This window comes from Colletotrichum acutatum (genome assembly GCF_030867785.1).
Source record: "Colletotrichum acutatum strain CBS 112980 chromosome Unknown BDZ83scaffold_211, whole genome shotgun sequence".
NCBI classification, from domain to species: Eukaryota; Fungi; Ascomycota; class Sordariomycetes; order Glomerellales; family Glomerellaceae; genus Colletotrichum; species Colletotrichum acutatum.
In genome coordinates, this window is record NW_026849205.1 from 1 (window position 1) to 20110 (window position 20110).

At 53.0% G+C, this 20110-nt stretch overlaps 8 protein-coding genes across 8 annotated transcripts; 2 read left to right on the forward strand and 6 right to left on the reverse strand.

The window, feature by feature from the left end:
• Window positions 1-114: 114 nt before the first annotated feature.
• Window positions 115-1774, reverse strand: BDZ83DRAFT_657735 (uncharacterized protein; the record flags this gene model as incomplete). The annotated part of the gene is made up of 3 exons (XM_060510985.1): window positions 115-141; window positions 162-1170; window positions 1227-1774. 3 exons carry the CDS (start codon window positions 1772-1774, stop codon window positions 115-117), a joined length of 1584 nt encoding a protein of 527 aa, XP_060358026.1.
• Window positions 1775-3615: 1841 nt separating this feature from the next.
• Window positions 3616-5127, reverse strand: BDZ83DRAFT_541583 (putative flavin-containing polyamine oxidase; the record flags this gene model as incomplete). The annotated part of the gene is made up of 2 exons (XM_060503401.1): window positions 3616-4906; window positions 4967-5127. Coding segments are annotated over 2 exons (1452 nt in total), but the record flags the coding sequence as incomplete, so codon positions are not given.
• A 687-nt stretch (window positions 5128-5814) lies between these two features.
• On the reverse strand, window positions 5815-7315 carry BDZ83DRAFT_181508 (methyltransferase domain-containing protein). Its single transcript, XM_060501526.1, has 2 exons — window positions 6777-7315; window positions 5815-6683 (listed from the first exon to the last, which is right to left on the reverse strand). The coding sequence occupies exons 1-2, from the start codon at window positions 7143-7145 to the stop codon at window positions 6141-6143; spliced, it is 912 nt and encodes a 303-aa protein (XP_060358028.1). The 5' UTR covers window positions 7146-7315; the 3' UTR covers window positions 5815-6140.
• Window positions 7316-7948: 633 nt separating this feature from the next.
• Window positions 7949-12262, reverse strand: BDZ83DRAFT_593272 (non-repetitive/WGA-negative nucleoporin; the record flags this gene model as incomplete). Its single annotated transcript, XM_060506613.1, has 3 exons — window positions 7949-8662; window positions 8715-11866; window positions 11929-12262. 3 exons carry the CDS (start codon window positions 12260-12262, stop codon window positions 7949-7951), a joined length of 4200 nt encoding a protein of 1399 aa, XP_060358029.1.
• A 485-nt stretch (window positions 12263-12747) lies between these two features.
• BDZ83DRAFT_642900 (3-ketoacyl-CoA reductase) lies at window positions 12748-14307 on the reverse strand. Its single transcript, XM_060509645.1, has 2 exons — window positions 13993-14307; window positions 12748-13928 (listed from the first exon to the last, which is right to left on the reverse strand). The coding sequence occupies exons 1-2, from the start codon at window positions 14134-14136 to the stop codon at window positions 13071-13073; spliced, it is 1002 nt and encodes a 333-aa protein (XP_060358030.1). The 5' UTR covers window positions 14137-14307; the 3' UTR covers window positions 12748-13070.
• Window positions 14308-14624: 317 nt separating this feature from the next.
• BDZ83DRAFT_593285 (Erg28 like protein) lies at window positions 14625-15205 on the forward strand (the record flags this gene model as incomplete). The annotated part of the gene is made up of 2 exons (XM_060506615.1): window positions 14625-14687; window positions 14753-15205. 2 exons carry the CDS (start codon window positions 14625-14627, stop codon window positions 15203-15205), a joined length of 516 nt encoding a protein of 171 aa, XP_060358031.1.
• Window positions 15206-15433: 228 nt separating this feature from the next.
• On the reverse strand, window positions 15434-16807 carry BDZ83DRAFT_724585 (galactose-1-phosphate uridylyltransferase; the record flags this gene model as incomplete). The annotated part of the gene is made up of 5 exons (XM_060512676.1): window positions 15434-15657; window positions 15711-16355; window positions 16413-16548; window positions 16603-16654; window positions 16707-16807. The coding sequence occupies 5 exons, from the start codon at window positions 16805-16807 to the stop codon at window positions 15434-15436; spliced, it is 1158 nt and encodes a 385-aa protein (XP_060358032.1).
• Window positions 16808-17755: 948 nt separating this feature from the next.
• Window positions 17756-20045, forward strand: BDZ83DRAFT_642916 (uncharacterized protein). Its single transcript, XM_060509646.1, has 2 exons — window positions 17756-18122; window positions 18251-20045. The coding sequence occupies exons 1-2, from the start codon at window positions 18030-18032 to the stop codon at window positions 19754-19756; spliced, it is 1599 nt and encodes a 532-aa protein (XP_060358033.1). The 5' UTR covers window positions 17756-18029; the 3' UTR covers window positions 19757-20045.
• The last annotated feature ends 65 nt before the right edge of the window (window positions 20046-20110 follow it).

A 20110-nucleotide genomic window follows, 5' to 3' on the forward strand; every position in this document is an offset into this window, starting at 1 on the left:
AATTGAGCTCGATAAAACATCACCCTTGGCCCTAGCAACTCCTCCCAGGTGTCATCCTTTGTGATCGCACACCTGAACCGCAAGATACAGCTCTCCAGATTCTCCGCCCACCCATCATCGTCCCCAGCGTCGTCGAAGAATCTACAAAGCTCGTACATAACCTCTCCAGAAATCCACAGCAGCCAGGATCCCCAAAGACGCCACGTCTTATCGATAGCAGCTGACTTGATGCGATTCAACAGTCTGTTGCAGCGATCCATAAATTTGCCGCCAGGTTCGATAGATCGCAGGAGTTCAATCTTCCAGAGTTCGTACTCAATCAGATTGGGCGACTGGAGTGAGCCTTGATTTGTGGCGGCGAGAAACTGCATGTTAGCCAAGGCAATGATGATGTTCTCCGTTTCCGCTGTATCAGAAGTGCCGCCAACAGCTTTCATGGCCTCGATGCGCCATTCGATGTTGTCAAATGTATCGCACCCCTGAATATCTCGGTAGCTGTCAGCTACAACTCTGTACAGTTGATGCAAGCAGGCCTGAGCCTCATCGTAGTATTTATCTGTAAGCTGAGCCATAGCACGCGCGGCGTCTGCGAGGGGGCTACTTCCTTTGCTGTACTGATTGAGCAAGCATTGAAGATAGAGGAAGTAGATTTTAAGCAAACGGCGTTCGTCCAAGAGCTCGCCCTTGAACTCGTAGAATGTGGATGGGATGTCTAGAAGCAAGGTGGCGTAGATAGTGATGTCACTCTTCTTGACGAGATCGTCGAGGCCCCGGAACATGTGTCTAATTGCGGAAAACCCATTCAGAGTATCTTGAAAAGCGAGGTGCTCCAGACCCACGGCGACTCTAGACGTGAGCTCCTGTCCGTAAACCGGCAGACGTCCAAGACGGTTCGGCTGGGTCCACACTGCGTCTTCTTTCCATGATCTGTGAATGAGGTCTCTCATACATTGTAGAAGCGTAGTGGAGAGTTCATGTAGATCATTGGGCATCGGAGATGGAATTGCCTTAGCGTCCTTCTTGGTTTTCGACTGTAATCGGCCAGGTCTTCGTGGCGTTGGCCCGTTGGAGATTGTGAAGGATCTGCCAGCGAGTATATCTTGTCGAACGGCTTTGGTGTTGTTTTTTCTCCACTTCCATTTCTGGAATCGTCCCTTGTACTGCCTTGAACTGCAAGCATGGGCGTTAGTTAGAGATCCACGATGTGGCCTGTGACCTTCACCTACCTCGCGAAGAACTGATATTGCTCGGCCATAATGCGCTCGGTGGCCTGTCTCGAGAGGCAGTCTCTCATGTATAACTTCTCGATGTCTGGCTTTCGAGCCTCCCATTCTTGTTCGGTGATGACGCGAGACCGTCCCAAGGAGACTGTGCTTGCGGGGGATATGCTTGACTGAGGACTCGGGAGTGTCTGAGTGAGGGGAGAGGAGGGCGACTCGCCCATTATGTCGGCAGCGCCTCCCACTGGAAGGCTCCAGGGCGCAAACCAGCAGTTAAGTCCATTTTGAGACTGAATCCCTTCCATCTTGACCTGCAACATTGAAGGAACGAGGCCGTTGTTCATGAACTGGCTTATCAAATGGTCTGAGTCTTGAACTTCAGGGACCCCGCCAGGTGGTAGGACAGTATTCCCGAAGTCAATCAGACCGTTGTAAGACAAGAATGGCGTGGTACATTCCGCTGCACTATGATCTGAAATTAAAATGCGGGGGAAGGAGGAACTGGAATTCGGAGGAAAACTATGCATGTCTGCATCGGGTGTCTCTCCCGCCATGATAGCGCAACGTGTGTAGCTAAGAATGGCGACAAGTAGGATGTCCAAGGTCTACCAGGGCGTAATGGGTAACAAAAGGGATATGAGCAAAGGCTTCACAGCACGGGTGCAGCTGATTTTAAGTAAACCTGCGGAACTGCTCAACTGCTTTGATGAGTTCTCATTGTTTGAGGGCGGAGGTGCTCAAGAAATGCATCGCAGGCCATCAACACGGGCAGTGAATCCGAATGATACCGCGCTAGCTTTACGATAGACCCAACCTCTGATATAGTCTGCTAAAAGTCCCTAAAAGTCCCCCAGGTCCTTTTAAGTCTTCCTGTTCCGGGTTTTGGAACAGCTTTGGGAACGGGCTTGGCTCATTGGGCAGTGGAGCCAGGGTTCTCACATTGATTTGTTCTCCGAGTACGGTGTCTAAAATCCTGCTGTTGCTGAATGAAAGTAAGGTACTTTTACTCAGCAACGAAGGTGCTGGTCTCCCGACCACAGATTATGCTGGTCTAGTTAAGCGCGAAAGGCGCGAGTGACGAATCCACATACTGGATTCCGGTACTTGACGCGCAGTATCTAGCAGTGAGCAGCCCAGGGATTGCGTGCATAACAGTTATTCGGTGACTCAGCATGGTTCGCGCCCATCAACGGACCAGGTTGGCAAGGAGGTGTTCGCCTGACGCCGTCACCCCCCCCCCCCCGACAACTCACCTCGTCGGTGCTTCCCCTCTCGCTTCGCGGGTTTTGAGCCCCGCGTGAAGATTATGTTCTTTTCAAGCCCACTGATGCCTTCTCACATCTTCACGATCCCGAGACGAGTAACACCAGGTGAACTGATGGGCCCTTGGGTCCGATTATAGATCAACTGAACGAAATTTCCTTATCTGTTGAGCTCTCTCATTCTCCAGCCCAGTCAATTTTCCCTCTTAAAAACACCGAATTTATAAGCTCTTACGTAGTGTTTGATCGAGCTGTAACCGTTAAGCTTGAGCCTGCCTCATTGGGTTAGATTTGAGATGTTTGCCAAGCCTAACAAATGTAAAGTGATTAAAGTACCGGGTGCTGTTGGGACAGATCATACGGGTTCTATGTTCTCGTAATCATCCCCAAAGAGTAGCAACTTAAAATATGGACCAGAGCAGCGCTATCAAAGGGACTTCGCAATGACTACCAATACTCAGCAATGTCTTTAAGTAGTCGTTGATAATAGAATTAATAGTTCGCACTACCTACGAGATCTTTGTGACAGAAGTCACGCAGTAGAGTCGCCCACATCCGCATAAGTCCTCTGCCCTCAAGTTTGGAGACAATATTACCTGAAGGAGCTTGAGTTATTTAGATGGTCATGTTAGCGGACTCCTGGTGGCCAAGAACACTAAAAGATGATCCAAATCCATGGCTTGTGATGAGTCCCCTCCCCAGTCCCTCAGCGATGCTTATTATTCTTGCCAACATCATTGAGTTTAATGAACTGTTGTTGAAGGGAGCCTCGGTGTTCTACAAGGGTTTAAAGCAGTCAATAAGGAGTTCACCCAGTCAGCAGCCACTACACTACATAGATACTTTACCTTATCAGACTCGAGCATTAAGTCGCATGTATTTACGAGTGTTTGCACCATGTTCTCCACAATAGGTAGGTGCTCTTATCTGGTCAGAAACTGAAGATTACTTCCTTGTATTTTTAACCAGAATCGATTCCACAAGATTCTCAGATATCTGAAGGGTTGTGGCTAATCAAACCGCAATAAAATGGCGACAGCTGCTGCCGCTACCGCTACTGCTGCTATTCTTTATTGCTTCTACCTCTTCGATAAGCCCAAGATCCTCTTTATGTTGATGCCAACGATATTCACAAAGGTTTGGGCAGTCCATCCATTGACCCTTGAATATTTGTCAATGGTAGTCGTTCCATTCAACATATCGTATGCCACTGCTCTCAGATTGACACAGTTATCCTTGTTCTTGATGCACCCGGCAACAGCTTCACCTGCATTCTTTCCCTCGTAGTATGCGCCCTGCAAGAACCCAAAATATTGCGGGTGAGTGGCCTCTCCAGCAAACCACAAGTTCCCGAGGTTTGCGCGAATGTTTTGATGCATCTCCAACGTCAGGGCCGGGGGCCAGTTCGAGTATGACCCGTATGCCCAAGGCTCGCGAGTCCAGTTGTGATGATAGAAGTCGATGGGATCAGGAATCTTCCTTTGGAACATGTCCTCCAGAACTTCCATGATTTGTTTCTTAGTGGTGTCAAAGTCCTGCGCCTCCACGGCGTAAGATTGTTGGTCGACGACGGTGACGAAGACGATACCGGAGCCATCCACGAAGTCTTTGTGATCTAGTGACTGGAAGTAGGGATAGTAGCCTCGCTGCACCGGATCTGCGTAGAGGAAGAATTGAGTACTCTTGTCCCAAAAGACATCTTCAGGCTTGAATTGCATAAAGATCTTCGTGTAGGTGCCCATTGTCATTGACTGAATGGCCGTGCGTTTCCAGAGCGGCAGCTCCGGTGAGAAGTTGACCACCTCCTTCTGCAAGACACCCAGCGAGAAAGTACAGATGGCATAGTCGGCGACGATGCAGCTGCCGTCCTCATTGTGTACTGTGACACTGTCATCGGAGTAGGTGATGTTTTCGACGATAGTCCCAAGCCTCAGCTGGGTAGTCTCGTTCAGAAACAGCTTCGCCTCTTCCCTGAAGAACGTGGCGAACCCCCGGTTATCGTGCACCAGGTTGTTATTATCCGCCCAGCGCTTGAACGATGTATTGGTGTTGACCACGGAGTACTGTTGAGACGTCTTCTCCGGCGGATTGGCATATTCGAAATCTATTGAAGACCATTCGATAGCTTGTGCCAGCGGGTCATTGCCCGGCTTCCAGCCTGAAATTGCGAGACCGGCACGGGCACTGCGGTCTTGCTGGTTCTTCAGAATGATTTCGCCAGCGTCGTACTCGTACTTTCTTGTGGCATCCTTGAACAATTTATCCAGCTCGTCAAACTTATCTGTCCAGTCTCCGGGCTGTAATTGACCAGTCTCGTTGAAGACTGTGACGTTGTCGAAGTCGGAAAGCGTATTTGTCAGGTTGTACTTCTTGACCATGGTCAAAATAGGGTTTTCCTCAGCTTCGCTTTCCGTTCCTTGGACCCTGTGTGCGTGTAAGTAGGCTGTCCAGAAACAACATCAGAAATATTCTGGAGCTACATACCAGTTCGCACCGAGCTCTACGAAATAGGATTCATCCGTGCCCGGCTTCTTTCCAAAGGCGTGATTGTAGACTCGTCCACCGATCCGATTGTTGTATTCAACAATGACAAAATCTGTGATGGACGCGTTTACCAGCGTTTGGGCAGCCGTAATTCCCGCAAGTCCAGCACCCAGGATAGCTACTTGGACCCTGCTGCAGTTCCCCTTATCATCTGCAACAACTTCTCCCGTCGGCGCGGTCTGCGCAAGGGGAGCGAGAAGGGCAAGTAGGCCAAGGAGACGGGCAAGCGATCGCATCATGAAGGATGTCGGCAGACTTTGACGATCTTCTATATTAGCGGATGAAGGGGACAGCCCAGAGAAGCCAAGGACAACACAGGGCACTCAAGAAGCATCAGAAGCTTTATACTTCTACCTCTCTGAGTCGGTTGCGGTGCCAGAGACTTTTGCCAAGGGAAGTGTCTTGATTAATTTCGACACATTTTGTGAGCAGCGGGCAGCTTGTTCTAAAAGAGGCATCGCCAACTTCACGGCGCCGAGCCGTTGCCTTCGAGCCTGCCTAGGTCTCACATTACGGGCATTGGGCATTTGCGTGTTCACAGTAACAAACACCAGTACTGATTAATGTTGATGGCTTTACCCGTGAGATCCGGATCAGGCATGCCATCATAGTATGGCATCTTTGAAGTCACTTTGAACCATGGCTATTATTCCACTGTCCCTTCCCTCACATGCGACCCGGGCCAGATGCGGCTACCGTACATCACGAGAGTGCGACAGGCAAATTCACCAAGATCGTGAGTCAACGAATAATAACGTGAGTCTGCAACCCTAGTCAAGCCGCAATGTTTGGCCAGTCACTTCGTTTGCAGCACACGAGAGTAAATAGGTGAAGTATGGGATCATATAAGACATTTCAGCCGTATGAACGCCACAATGCTGGTTGAGAGACACCCCGCGTATCCCGATATGTTTTCATCACGGCTTCATCTGAGACATGGCTAAGGCAACTCACCTCTGGAAGTGACCAGGTTAGCTTTGGATGCTCGTTTCATACTCAAGACTATGTCCCAATCTGCTTCTGGCAACATCTTACCTTCAAGCCTACAGCTGCCCAAACCAACAAAACCTCAAGAGTCTCATACTTCTCCGGACAATCTCGTCCCTACCTTACCTCACTTCACAACAACTCCAGAAGCAACAATACAAGCAAACCCAACATCCCACCCCTTGTCCCCATACTTCCCCTCCAAATGCTCCTTAATCAACCCCTTCACCTCCTCCAACCCATGCTCCCCCCTCAACTCCTCACTCCACTCCGTGTTCACAACCAACGCAACAACCGGCCCGAACACATCCAGCCAGTGTTTCGCATCCCTCACCCTCACCGTCCCGCTCTCCAAACACGTCTTGACGTCCTTAAACCCGTTGTCCTGTAGATAGTTCCTGACCCAGTCCTCATCATACCACTGCCCGACATCGTGAACCTGCGCCCGATTCTTCTCCTCGAATGGCGCTTCAAATGGGAAGGATGCGAATGCTGACCTCACGTCCGCGACCCAGCCTATGTGGTCGACGTGCGGCGTGATACAGCCGAAGACCCCGCCGGGCTTGAGGATCCTGACGACGTCTTGTATGGTTTTGTCTGGGCGGGGGATGAGATGCAGACCGAGGCCGATGACGACGTGCGTCAGCGAGTTCTCAGCTAACCCAGAGTCCTGCCCAACAGCACAACATATTAGCAACGGAATCTCGCTCTTGGGGAGAACCTCACATCTCAAGAGGTATAGAATAGAGTTCTCAAAACTCACCATGGCATCCAAATTCTTCGCCCTCGCCCCAACCCACCCCTCCTCCCGAATCCTCCTCTCAGCCAGCCCAACCATCATAGGCGACCCATCCGCACAAACAACCTCGCTCTTCTCCAGCACCTCTCTCGGCACAACCTTGTAAAGCTCCTGCGTAGCCGGACCAGCCCCGCACGCGCTGTCGAGAAACGCAATCGGCTCCGTCGTGTGGCCCAACCCCATCTGCTGAATAAGCCGCGCGTTGAGGGGCACCATCATCTTCCGGCTCATCTCGATCATGGTCTCTTCCCAGTGCACGCCGATGGTCTTGTCCATGGAGCGGAAGATGGGTGCCGTGGGGCCTGCGGACTGGGGGGCAGTGGTGGTTGTCATTATTGCGCTGGCATTCGAGTAAGGACTAAGTAAGTCGCCAAGTTTCCGGGCGTTAGGGAGATGTGTACATGCTTGGGGTACTCAGGCACGTAAGAGTAATCAAAAGCCAGGACGGTTTGGGTTGACCTCTAGTCGTTCAGGCTCCAAAAGAAACTTGCCTACTGATATAGGCTGAAACCTCGGAAATATCAGTCAGCAGGATCTTACATGGTGTGGTGGAAATCAGGCCGGGGAAGTTTCCGATAAGTCGCCGGCAAGCTCAATCTCGCTCAATCTCGCTCAATCCGGCTCAATCATCGCGACTTGAGTTGACGACAAACTTCTAATGAAATCGATGATGAAACGTGCGCGTTGGAGCATTGCTCATTCAGCTCTAAGGCGCATCAACGTGAGGGCAAGCGGCGAGGGACACACCCATATGTGGACCACGTTGCTTCATCTCACCAGAGCCCCCCAACCCAAAGTTTCCCATCACCATCTTCTCAATCACATTATCATAGCTAAGCCGTAGTCAAAATGCGCCCTCTCGAGTGCTGGGGAAAGTGTTCATATAATAACACCAACTAGACACCCAAAGCCTAAGCCTAAGCCTACACCGCCTAACCAGCCGCGCCCCGGCCCAAAACCCCGTCCGCGTCAAATACAAGGTTTCTTTTCGCATCCTCTTTGTACACTTTCCGTGGCTCACTCTGAGAGCCCAAGTCCGTAGTTCAGTCTTTGTCTAGTTTTGTGTTTCTTCTCTCCACACGCCTTTGAGAAAACTCCCGTCCGCCGCCCCCATCACGCCAATAAAGTTCCAGACATTACAGGAAGCGCAAGCTTCCAGAGGGACCTCTTTCAACGAGGCCATCGACATCTCTCTTCACCGTCCGCAGACGTCTCCGCACTTCTGACAGGTCCATGCCACCCGGGTTCGATCCGTGGCCAGCAGGGGGCAGTGATGCTTCGCATCTGCTGAGCAGGTCCTTAACCCACGCACCGAGGGCACCATCGCCCTTCATCGAGGCAGCACCACGACGCTTGACCTCGCGTTGCCAAACATCAACAGAGAAAACAATGAGCTCAATGATGCGGTTGCGGTTGTTACCACTAAAGCCATAGTCTTGGGTATCAAAAACACTCTCGAGAACGCGAGTGACCATGTCATTGGATACACCGAGGCTGAGGAAGAGCTGCACAGGCCAGGTGGGGTCCGCACCGATCTCAGCATCTTGATGATATTCAACGGCATACCGACAGATCTCGGGAAGCAAGACGGGCACCGGGAAGATGAAGCTATCCAGAGAAGTACGGTGGGCGATGTTCTGCACCTTGACCGACACAGATTCGTAGGGTGAGGGCAAAATAGGGATGCCGGGACCAGCTTCCTCCATTCGCTCTACAGCCTCCTCGTGGATCTGCTCGATGAGGCTGACCCATGTTTGGGAGATTGTGCTGGGGTTGCGGTAATCGGCGCTGTGGTAGATGAGGAGGCACAGATCATAGTAATTCGCTTGGTCGGCATATTGGTTGAACAGCTGTTGAAGATTAGTCCCACTGAAAAGCTGACCGCATCACTGGGGTACTCACATCTGACAAGCTTATCACCTGACCATCCAGCGCTTCCTCAATTTGAGCCTTGCGATCAGGGTCAACGCGGCTGTCGGCCTTGAGCCTCTCCAACAAGTCATCCTGGATGTTGGCAATGTCAAGAAGCTCACTGACTTCGTGGGCCAGGACCTGCTGTTGTTGCCTGCCAACACCTGCCGTAGCAACGCTGGCATTCGCCTTGGCCTTGCTGAGAAGGATAATCCTGTCTTTGATACCAATGGCAAAGTCTGATTGGGCAAGATCATTCTGGACCTGAGCAGCCTCAAAGTACCGCTCGCGTTGGGTGTAGAACCTGCAGAGAAGGTCGGCATGGTTCACGTTGCTCCTCGCCAGACTCTGGAGGTATGTGATGACGTGTGGTGATTCGATAGCAAGAATTCTATCAGTCCATCCCTGCTCGATGTACCACTCATAAAGGTCGAAGTGGAAGACCTCATCGTCCGAGTCGTTCACTACGCTGTAGGCCTCGAGGCGTTTGGTGCCCATCAGAGTCAATCTACCGTCAATCGTCTCCGGTTCTCTGCTTGACGCGGCATCCAGGTGTTGGAGAGCCTCGTGAATGAGTTCGTAGCATTTCCTGCGCTCCGAGAAGGCGTTGGCCCGAGGGTCGTTAGCGGGCTTGCCATCATGGACCCATGACAGAGCGGTGTTGCCTCTGTCCTTCTCACGGGCAACAGTGAGGCAGAGCTGGATTGCACCGGCGTAGTACTTCAGGTCGATGTACTGAGACACGGCGTTGTGTAGGTTGGCAAATGAAAGAGCACCGGCGACGCGCTCAAAGAGCCTCAAACTTTCATGCAGAAGCGCGCGAGACTGGTTGCTGTTGGACGGCTGCTCAGACGCTCTCTTCAACTGCTCCTGGGCCTTGAAAATGACAACATCATCGGGGCTGCAGAAACTGCCACAGCGTCTCCGAAGAGCATCCGCGACAGTCTCGACGTTGGAACCGCTCTCAATGTTGCGATTGACGATGGACTTGACCAACAGCTTGGCAAGATCCTTGCCTGAAGATTGTGAGAACAGGCTCTCGTATGTGAGACTTTTCAGTCCTTGCTGCGCCGTCGCATCCAGTCTCGTAAAGATGTCACTGACACGCTCATCAAAGAGCATCAAGACGAACGATATGCCCTCAGAGATGCTCTCCATCAGTTTTTGAAGTGCATGCAGGGCTTGGTGCTCTGCTTGGAGGGCGACTTCCTCTTGTTTGCTAGCCACTCTTTGAAGGTCGGAAGGACCCGACAGACCCTGAATGAAACTCTTGTTTGCATCAAGGAATCTGCGGAGACGCTCCAACTGCTCCTGAGTCGAGTGAAGCTTTGCGATGGGTACCATGGATTGAATAGCAACTCCGCCGGTAGGGCTGGCAGCAAGAGCAACCACGTGATTCTTCCATAATGTGCGAATGAGGCGGGTGAGATAGACACTGAGAGCATCGTGCCTAGGTGACAGGCGGACGGAGGTTGTATTGAGAGGGGTGCCATCGGCCTCAGTGATGGAGGGTTGGCCACCGTAGTCGACGAATACAGTCCTTGCGCGGTCTTCTGTCGCCTGATCGATTGCACGCGTTGCGCCTGGCCTAGCATCGCCACCATGACCGCAAGCTACAGCAAGAGCGCAGGAGATGGTTTCGACGCGGCCGTACCGAGAAATGAACTTTCGAGTCTCCAGCTCCAGACCTTCGTCTCCCACTGCGCCACGAATGGCGGCAGCGAAAGTATCCACCAAACGGCGACGACGGATGATGTGTACACCGGTGTTGGTCAGTACGGCAAACTCGGTGGCCGGCTGGTCGAACTGAACCGCAAGCTCATTTCCAAAGCCAACGGGCTGGTTTGCCGCGGCAAACGGCTTGGTTACCAAACCGACATCTTCGGCTCTGCTTCCAATGTCGATCCAGTTTCCGTGCTCGTAGTACTTGAGCGCAGCGGAAGATGAGTTGGCCTTGATTCGGCCAGTCTCGGGAGCAGAAACGAAGAGTAGATCGATGTTCGGATCGTTGTCCTTAACGACGAAATCCAAGAAGTATCCCGGCGCAAATCGAGCTCCAAGCCTACTCAACTCCAGCGCCCTTGAACCAAGATCGATAACGGCATCACCCGCGCTGTTGGTACCGGATCGTCCAGGCTTGTCCGACGGCGGGAACTTGATGAACTGGACCTGCATGCTTTGAGGGGGTGTGTTCGAAGAAACGCCGCCGATCATGTACGAGGCAGAGCTCGTAGCGCTAAGGAACAGACGGCAGCCGGTGTTGGTGAGAGCCATGAGGTGCAGCTTTGACGCCTCTCGTGACGGAATGGCGCTGATGGCAACAAAGGCAGTTCGATCGTTGAGCAGAGGGGACTGGGTAATCATGTGGGTGATATCGCGTAGGCAGGCGTTGCGCTCCTTTTCGATCACCTTGGTGAGCTTGTTGGGCCCGTCCATGTGGTATGTACGAATGGTGGATCTTGTCGAAAGTGTGTAGACGAGCTTCCGGGAATCGTCAATAACAATGCTCTGAAGACCTTCCGGAGACTTTTGTGCCCAGAAACCGCTCTGGAGAGTGACGACTGAAGACCAGCCTGGGTTGGTGTGGTTGATCTTGCCGCATCTGTTCGAGAACCATTTCTCCTCCTGCTGGTAGTAAAGCTCGTGGATATCGGTGTCGTTGCTACCTCCAAAGAAAATGCGGCCGTCCGCAGTGCCCGCGATAACTCTGACATCGGTGCCTCGGAGAGGGAGGTTAAGCTTGGTACTATAAAGCGAAACGGTCTTGGTCCCCGATGGCGTGGTCTCGGCAGAAAGACCGAGAAGAATCATCTCAGAAGACGTCGCAACGACTAGAATGTGCGTAATGGTGTTGACAAAAATGCCAGGCTTGGGTGCAACGAGAGCGACGGCGTGAATCGTGTGCGGTTGGTCCTCGAATCCAATAAGTTCGGGGTCCGGGTGGGTATAATCCCATAGGAACAGCGAGTTGTCGATGACCACCCAGGCATGGTTGATCTCGGCGAACAAGCCCATCAACGTCTGGAGCTGGCCGGTATTGTAGTGGCTGAAAACCTGGTTCGGGATCGGGTACATCTGGGTCTTGTGGAAAGGTGCCCAGGGCGAGTCGAGCGTGTTGAAGTCATAGTCTGACGATGCTCCTGCTATGTGGGCGTCAGAAGCCGTCGCATGAAAGGTTAGATGAAGGCAAGGGTAGTAGACTTACGCCTGCAGTAGGAATCGAGCTCGGGGTAGTTCTCGTCGGACTGGAGGAACTGGTTGACCGCTTGTGCTGCTCTCGTGACAGGCGGCAGGTTTTGCTGGGGAGCTTGGGCAGATGTGGTCGACACCAATCCTCCACTTGTGCTGGTTGATGCAATCGTCGCGGGTGCCAAATTTGATCCCGCCACCAGCGCGCCACTGCTGCTTGAAGGTGCGTCGCCCTCCGCAAAGAGTCGTCGTCTAACCGGCTCGTTGTCGTTGGCGAATCTGGAGGCTGCGGGCGTGTTGAGAAAGGCGCCTGGCACCGGCCGCATCGGCGTCATCTGAGGGTAGGACATGTTGTCGTCGAGTAGTTCGATCGATCGGGGTAGTGAAAGGCGGGCAAACGCGTCGCAAACTGGCGGCCAGTGAAGGCGGTTTGACGTCGCGCTACCGAATCATCAACAGGTGATGGCAGGTGTGATCCTGTCAATTGGAGGATTCGAGAAGTGGAAAATATTCTCCTGAAGGTATGCGATGCGGAGCGTTGCGCAGCTCGTGCTGACAAAGAGAATGAAAGAATTAGAGCTTCGATGGCTCGGTGTGGAAAGGTGAAGGTAATTCGAGCGAGGGCAGTAAAACGCAGCAGTAAACAATTTCTGGAGGAGCTCAAGAGGCTGGGGCCGCCAGACGCTTGGAATTTTCGCGCCTGGAGCCGCGCTAAGCCAAATTAGGACACAAGGCTGACCTTGACGTTTGCACCGCTCGAAGCTTGCGCTTGCAGTAGCTCCGACAGCTTAAAGCACTTAAGTACCTGACTTTGGTTGTTTCAAAGCTCTTTTCACTCGAATAGGTTTGTTTCTTTCATATTAAAGATTCGCTTTTTGATTCTATTCCATTTAAAACCCTGACTTTTCCCGGGCCGTGATCCCTACATAACGCATGCAAATGGCCCCTACCCCCCGAGCCCAAGCCACTGCTATTCACCTCTCATCCACATGTTCATTCTTCATCCATGCTTCATATCTGACAAGAAATCACAATGAAGTTTGTTTAGGCGCTTCGTTTCGCTCACATATCGAAACAGCACTTTGACCAGCGTTGAAAGCAATAGCGTGTTACACTGCGCTACTGATCACCTACAACAGATGACACTTTCTGCTCCATTTACTGCTTCTTGGCCTCGCGAGCCGCCTTCCTGAGAGCACGGTTGCGAATGTCAACGTGCATCTTCAGGTTGAACCAAAGAGCCAGGTGGTGGGCGGCACCAATGGTGCTCTCCACAGCCCACAACATAAGAGCGTGCGTCCACCAAGGAGTGTAGGTGTAGGCAAAGTTCTGGTAGCTTCCAGAGCCAATCTTGCTGAGAGTGGCACGGACAAAGTTCTTGGGTGTCGGGATCATGGCGCTTGAGCGGCGGACCTTGCTCATAGCGGTGGTAATGAGGTAGCTGAGAACGAGCTCGACGTCGATACCCTGGGGCTTCAGCTCAGCCGCGAGAGAGCTGCTCCAGTGCTGCAGAAAGGCCTTGCTGCCAGAGTAGGTGGCCAAGTAAGGGGTAGGCATCCAGCCGGCAAAGGAGCCCATGGTGAGAATGAGACCGCGCTTGCGCTGCTGCATAATGGGGGCGACGACCTGGGTGGTCTTCAAGGTGCCGAGGCAGTTGATGGCGACAATGTTCTGGAGCTCGCTGCGGGCGGTCTCGAGGAAGGGGACGGGGATGCTGTGGCTCTGGCCGACGTTGTTGATGAGGACACCGACGTCGAGGCCGTTAACGAGCTGGGCGAGTCTATCGTAGTCGTTGTTGTCGTCGCGAGAGAAGTCCATGGCGAGGATCTTAACCTGAATCTTGCCATCGAATTTGGCCTCGAGCTCGTGGGCGAGGGTCTCGAGCTTGGACTGGGTTCGGGAGACGAGGACAAGGTTGAAGCCCTTGCTCGCGAGCTGGTGGGCGAACTCCTTGCCGAGACCGTCTGACGCACCGGTCACAACGGCCCAGGTGCCAGGCTTGCCATACTTGCGAAGCTGTGCGACGCCGTTGTCAGTGTTTGGGTATCAATGATAGGGCGGGATGCTCGGGAGCACATACACTGGTGCCACTAAGCAGGAAGACACCAAGGACGAACTTGACATAGCTCAGGGCCTTGGAGGTAAGGAAGAGAGCACCAATACCAGCTAGCAAAAGCTGGACAGGTTGCGGCACATAGGCCAGTTGATCACCGATTCCGCCCATTGCGATGAGTCGTCACTAGTCTCGCTAAATGAAGTCGAGAATGTCCTGGTTGCTAAAAGGAGGGGAAGAGGTTATCCAAATCCTCCGTGGAATTCGCACAGCAGCACAGACAAAATGTTGAGATGGGCAAAGGGTGGAAAATGCAGTTCCAAAATCGCATCAGCCACACCTCGGCACCTCCCTCAATTGTTGAACCCACGCCAAGCTATCGAAGAGCTTTGACCAGCACTGATAAGCCCAAGGTCAAGCCACAGAACGATAGCTCCAGCCACACAATATTCTTTCCCTCTTTTTTCTTTCTTTTTTTTTTCCCTCCCCCTTCTGGGTTCAATCCGAATACGAAGGAGAGAGCTTGGGGCAACTCGACGCTGAGCTAAGGAGATGCCGGCGTGATTGTCCACTCATTTCCTTTGCGGCTCGACTCTCCTCCTCTCTTAGTTAATTCATTCAGCGCCAATTGAGCTTCACGGGCCTTCAATACAGCAATAATGGTGTCTCTCACAGATCTGCTCCCCCCAGCAAAGGGTATCCTGCCCTACTACATGCTCCTGGTAAGTTTTCCAACAATAGAAAATACCCTCGCCAGAAGCATGTCACTAACCAGCAATACTCCCAGCTCTCTCTCATCTCCATCGGGAACTCGGCGCAGAACCTCCTGACCCTACACTACTCCCGCCGCCTTTACGACGGTAAATACGTTCGCAACACGCAACTCGCTCCCAAGTCCGACAAGTTCAACCCAGAGGACTCGGTCAACAAGTACATCCCCGCCCCTGCCGGCGCGACGGACGTCGTAGATCAGGCGACACCTCTCGCTGCGCGCTGCTTCGGCACCTGGACGTTCCTCACGAGCATCGTCCGTCTGTATGCCGCGTACCACCTGCACCACGCCCACATGTACGACCTGGCTATCTGGACCTACGTTGTTGCACTGGGCCACTTTGCCAGCGAGCTGTTCGTCTTCAAGAGCATGACGTTTGGTCTGCCGCAATACTTCCCGTTCACCCTGGCCACCACTGCCTTAATTTGGATGCCATTGGTGCGCGACTTTTACGTCACTAGCCCGTAAAGGGTTGATTATGAGATACTGTTGAAAACTAGCCTGCGCAAGCCGCTGGAGCTTCGATCATGGGACGATAACTTGATATCACATGAAGGCATCCTGTGATCTCAGCCTCGGCGCAGAAATGGGACTCTGGGATCTCTTCGGTTAAAGCACGAAGTGACGAGGATAGCTAAAGCTTAAAATGTTGTAATTACGAAGATGGGACTATTCATTGTATGGTTCTTTTCTGGTTCACTGAATAGTCTTGCGGTACAGCTCACCGCCGGTGCCCCTGAGTCGAGCGGCGGCCTGCTCTGGAGTGATGTCACGTTGAGGCTCAGCCATCAACTCGTACCCGACGAGGAACTTGCGGACGGTGGCTGAGCGAAGCAGAGGGGGGTAGAAGTGCATATGGAGGTAGCTGTTCTCGGCCTCCTCCGCGGTAGCGTCGAGGGGTGCTTGGTGAATGCCAGAGCCTATCGAGCCGTCAGTGATATCCTCACCATTGCCTTTCGTGAACTCGACTTACTGTAAGGGAAGTGCGTCTCAAAGAGGTTGTCGTATCTCCTGGCTACCTCCTGGATGGCCTCGGCGAACTGCAACCTCTCTTCAGCGGACAGGTCGACCAGCGCGCGAACGTGTCTCTTGGGAAGAATCAAGACCTCAAAGGGCCAGACACCCCACCAGGGTACAACGACCAGGAAGTGCTCATTCTCAAACACCGTGCGCTCCTTCTTCTCAATCTCAACCTTGACGTAGTCCGCCAACAGGTGCCTTCCAGCGTGCTGATCACGGTACTTGCCCATCTGCACCAGCTCGGTACCAGGCTCCTCAGGCATGGTGGACGTCGTCCAGATCTGGCAATGCGGGTGCGGGTTCGAGCAGCCCATGGCGGCGCCCTTGTTCTCAAAGATTTGCATGTAGCGCAGGTGTTGCTTCGGGTGGGGCACGGTGCTCGCAGGCGTCGCGGGGGGCAGGTCCAGGGCGGCGGCGACCTTGGATAGCGGGTTGGAGGGGGAGAGGTGGGAGGCGTAGATTTGCGTCCAGACGTCGATGACGGGAGCGATCTCCGCGGTCGTCATGTCGGCGAGCGTGACGTGGTGCTTCTCGGAGAAGGTGAGCACGTAGCATTTGCCCGTGGCCGCTTCCGCGCGCAACAGGGACGAGGCGAGGTCTGCCATGTCAGGGTTCGGTTCGTTTGAAGCCTGGGGAGGAGGGTTGTGTTGCATACCATCGCTTTCTGTCTCTGGGTGGTACTCAGCCTGCTCTTCCTTGACAGCACTGTAGTCATTGACGAAGACGAAGGTGTTCTTGTAGTCGGGGTTGGAGTCACCAGCCGCTCTAGGGTTTCGAGGGCAGAGGTAGCACTTTGTCTAGTCAGCTCATGCTTGATTACTCTATGCGACTCAATAGGAACCTGCCTTTGGGTCGTATTCGGGAAGCGTCGTCGTAGACGGTCCCTCCTGCTGGCCTCTGTCCACCTCAGCGCATGTCGCATTGCAAGTCAGGTTTGGCGCATTCTTACTGCCAGGGACGCTTGGTCCGGTGAGGGGACACCAGCAGCCATGTGCCCTTCAACGGGTTGTACCGTCTATGGGAGATGTCGTCGAGGATCTTCTCAGGCATGGTGATGATTTGCGTCTCCAGGCCGTGGAACGTATAAATGAAGGCGGGGAAGCTTTGCGACAACAAGTAATCAAAAGTCAGTACTGCCGCGAGATCGAGAGCAGGAAGTAAAAGAGCCAAGAAAAAAAGGCCTCGAGTTTATTTAAACAATCTTGTTGTTGATCAGACTAACTTAGTACGGACGAGAGAAAAATCCAGCCCTCGGCCGCGACCTGCCGAATGACAGTCAGGCTAGGTATTAATAAGTAGGCGAAGAGCTGCCACAAAACAGCTCATCAAAGGTGACGGTTGTATCCCTGCCTCGAGAGGTTTCGCGCCCATGCCTGTCGGGTTTGTTGGAGAAAAGGAGGGGACCGCGAAGGCTGCCCCGCGAACCCCACCATCGCAAAGCGCACCATTGTCATGCGTCCATCGGTGCCATCTTCTCCGCAGTAAGCAGCGGCGGGAAAGCGGCGGAAAGCTCGAAACTGCCTCGGCAGAGACGTCATTGTGGGACACTGCATTCAGAGCGGAAAGACTTGGTAAGCCAGAAAGGCAATTCTTCCCCTCAAGGTTTTGTTATTACATGTCAAATAAATTCACTGGATCTCATGTTATACTACCGAGTGAGACTTGGTCGAAGCGAAGCTGGTATTGTGGAAAGAGCTACTGGACTCTAGATATGCTAAAAAGTGGTGTGCATGTCAAGAGACAGTCCGGGCATTGGTCCGCCCACCGAACCAATTGGCGGGGATGGCGGAGCCGCCCAGCCCGAAAACCGACACTGGGGCAGCGTGGCTCGAGTCTACCTAAGGCATAGTGGATTATGTAAGACCTTGTCTGATAAATACTTAGGATAACTGTGGCTTGACCCTGTTGTGGCTGATGCGGCACTGAGTGATGTCTGTCAGAGGTCCAAGCGCCGGATAGACTTCGGGAGAACCGTCGCTCCAGGTTCCGCCATCGATCCCCGGATTCAATTGATTGGAGCCTGACTGTGTTTCGACGGCTCACCTTGGAAATCAATCCTCGCCAACACGCGCGCGTCTCGTCATCCGAAATCCATCGATATCATCGTCAAACCTCGAATACGTATCGAGAACCACGTACCGGTCACATCACATCACCCATCGCTTTCCGTAGTATCATCATATGCCTTCTATTGCATCACAATAACTCTCCCGTCGTCGGATCAGCCTGACCAGGGGCTGGCCTCCACGTCCCCACCGCAGCCCTGGACGAAATGGGCGTTATCAGAAAGAAGACCGTCACAAGGGGTGGCGAGGGCGGTGTCAAATATCATTGCGACATTTGCTCTGTAGACATCACCTCGACGGTACGTGTTTTGTTGACTTTGTTCCCATCGATGATGATATGCCCCGCGCCTGCGTTCCGGCGCATGCCCAGATGTCCCGCCCTCTACACCTCGCGCATCGCGCTAACAAACATCTGTTGTGATTGCAGGTCCGAATCAGATGCGCGCACTCCGCCTGCAACGATTACGATCTCTGCGTTCAATGTTTCTCCCAGGGAAAGTCCAGTTCAAACCATAAACCCGAATCACATCCATACCGTGTTATCGAACAAAATTCCTTCCCAATCTTCGACCGAGATTGGGGTGCCGACGAAGAACTGCTGCTACTAGAAGGAGCGGAAATCTACGGCTTGGGATCATGGGCCGACATTGCCGACCACATTGGCGGCTTCCGCCACAAGGATGAGGTGCGAGATCATTACTACAAAGCCTACGTCGAATCTCCGCGTTTCCCGTTGCCGAAACGATGCAGTCCTCACGACATGGACCTTGCGAACGAAATATCTCGGGAAGACTTCCAAGCGAAGAAGAAGCGAAGGATAGAGGAGCGGAAGGAAGCCGCCAAGAACGCACCTACGCTGCAGCCCAAGACGAAGCCCACGGCCTCTGTACCGTCATGTCACGAGATCCAAGGATACATGCCAGGTCGCCTGGAATTCGAGACCGAATACGCAAACGAAGCCGAAGAAGCTGTACAACTCATGCAGTTTGATCCGGGCGATGGCCTCAACCCTAGGACAGGCGAGTTGGAGCCCGAGATGGAGCTCAAGTTGACAGTGATGGATATCTACAACTGCCGTCTCACGCAGCGTGTGGACAGGAAAAAAGTTGTGTTTGAGCACAACCTGCTGGAATATCGCGAAAATACCAAGGTCGAGAAGAAGAGGAGCAAGGAAGAGAGGGACCTGTTGAACAAGGCCAAACCTTTCGCTCGAATGATGAACCACGATGACTTTGAAAGTTTATGCCAGGGTCTCATTGACGAGCTGAACCTGAGGCAAGCTATCTCGCAACTGCAAGAATGGCGAGGCGTGCGAATCGGAGATTTACGCAGCGGAGAAAAGTACGAGACCGAAAAGTCACAACGAGCGCAAAAGGCAGTGCCTATGGGATCTATGGATAGAGACCGCTTGGCTTCGGCACAGCGGTCTAAGGCTGCTGCTGTACCAGATCCCCCAAGCGGCGCCGCCTTGCTCGTGGCCCCCGAACTGCCGATCCGGTCTGCGCCAGCTCCTGATGGTACTAATGGTACCATTCCTCCCAAGGAAGAGAGCAAACCTCAGACCAATGGTGCTGTCAACGGAGCAGCCGCCAATGGTACCGTCATTGTCGCCAACGGTACAGGCCCATCTGGTCCTGTTACACGGCAGAAATACATGGCCGCGCCGCTACCCGGGGTCACCCCGATCCAGCTTACGCAAGACGGCGCGCCAGACTTGCATCTTCTCACGCCAGAGGAAGCCAAGCTCTGCGAAGTGGTGCGGTTGCAACCCAAGCCTTACCTAATGATAAAGGAGCAGATTCTCAAGGAGGCTTTGAAGAGCAATGGCACTCTCAAAAAGAAACAGGCCAAGGAAATATGCAGGCTAGACACGCAAAAGGGTGGCCGCATATTCGACTTCTTCATCAATGCTGGCTGGGTTGGCCGGGCATAGAACGATTCGGACGGTTCAAATGATTCGGTCGATCCGGATGTATCCATAGGTTCTACGCACAGTGTGTGACTTGCATTCGACTTTGAGCTTCGGCGTTTCCGTCAAAAGGACGAAGGGGGGGGGGGTATCGTTTTTTGGGAGTAGCGGTTTGGCTTCTATAGGACAGTTCAAAGTGTACCAAGATACCAAATTCAAAATGGCAATAACTTGCTCATTTCTCCGCGCGGCATTATGAGATGTTATATCGCTACACATGTTATTGATGCATACCATTTTCCTCCACCCTGGCATTACACTCACTCGGTCTGTGACTTGATAGTGTGTTTACGGGATGAGCAAAGGTCACCTTTTCTG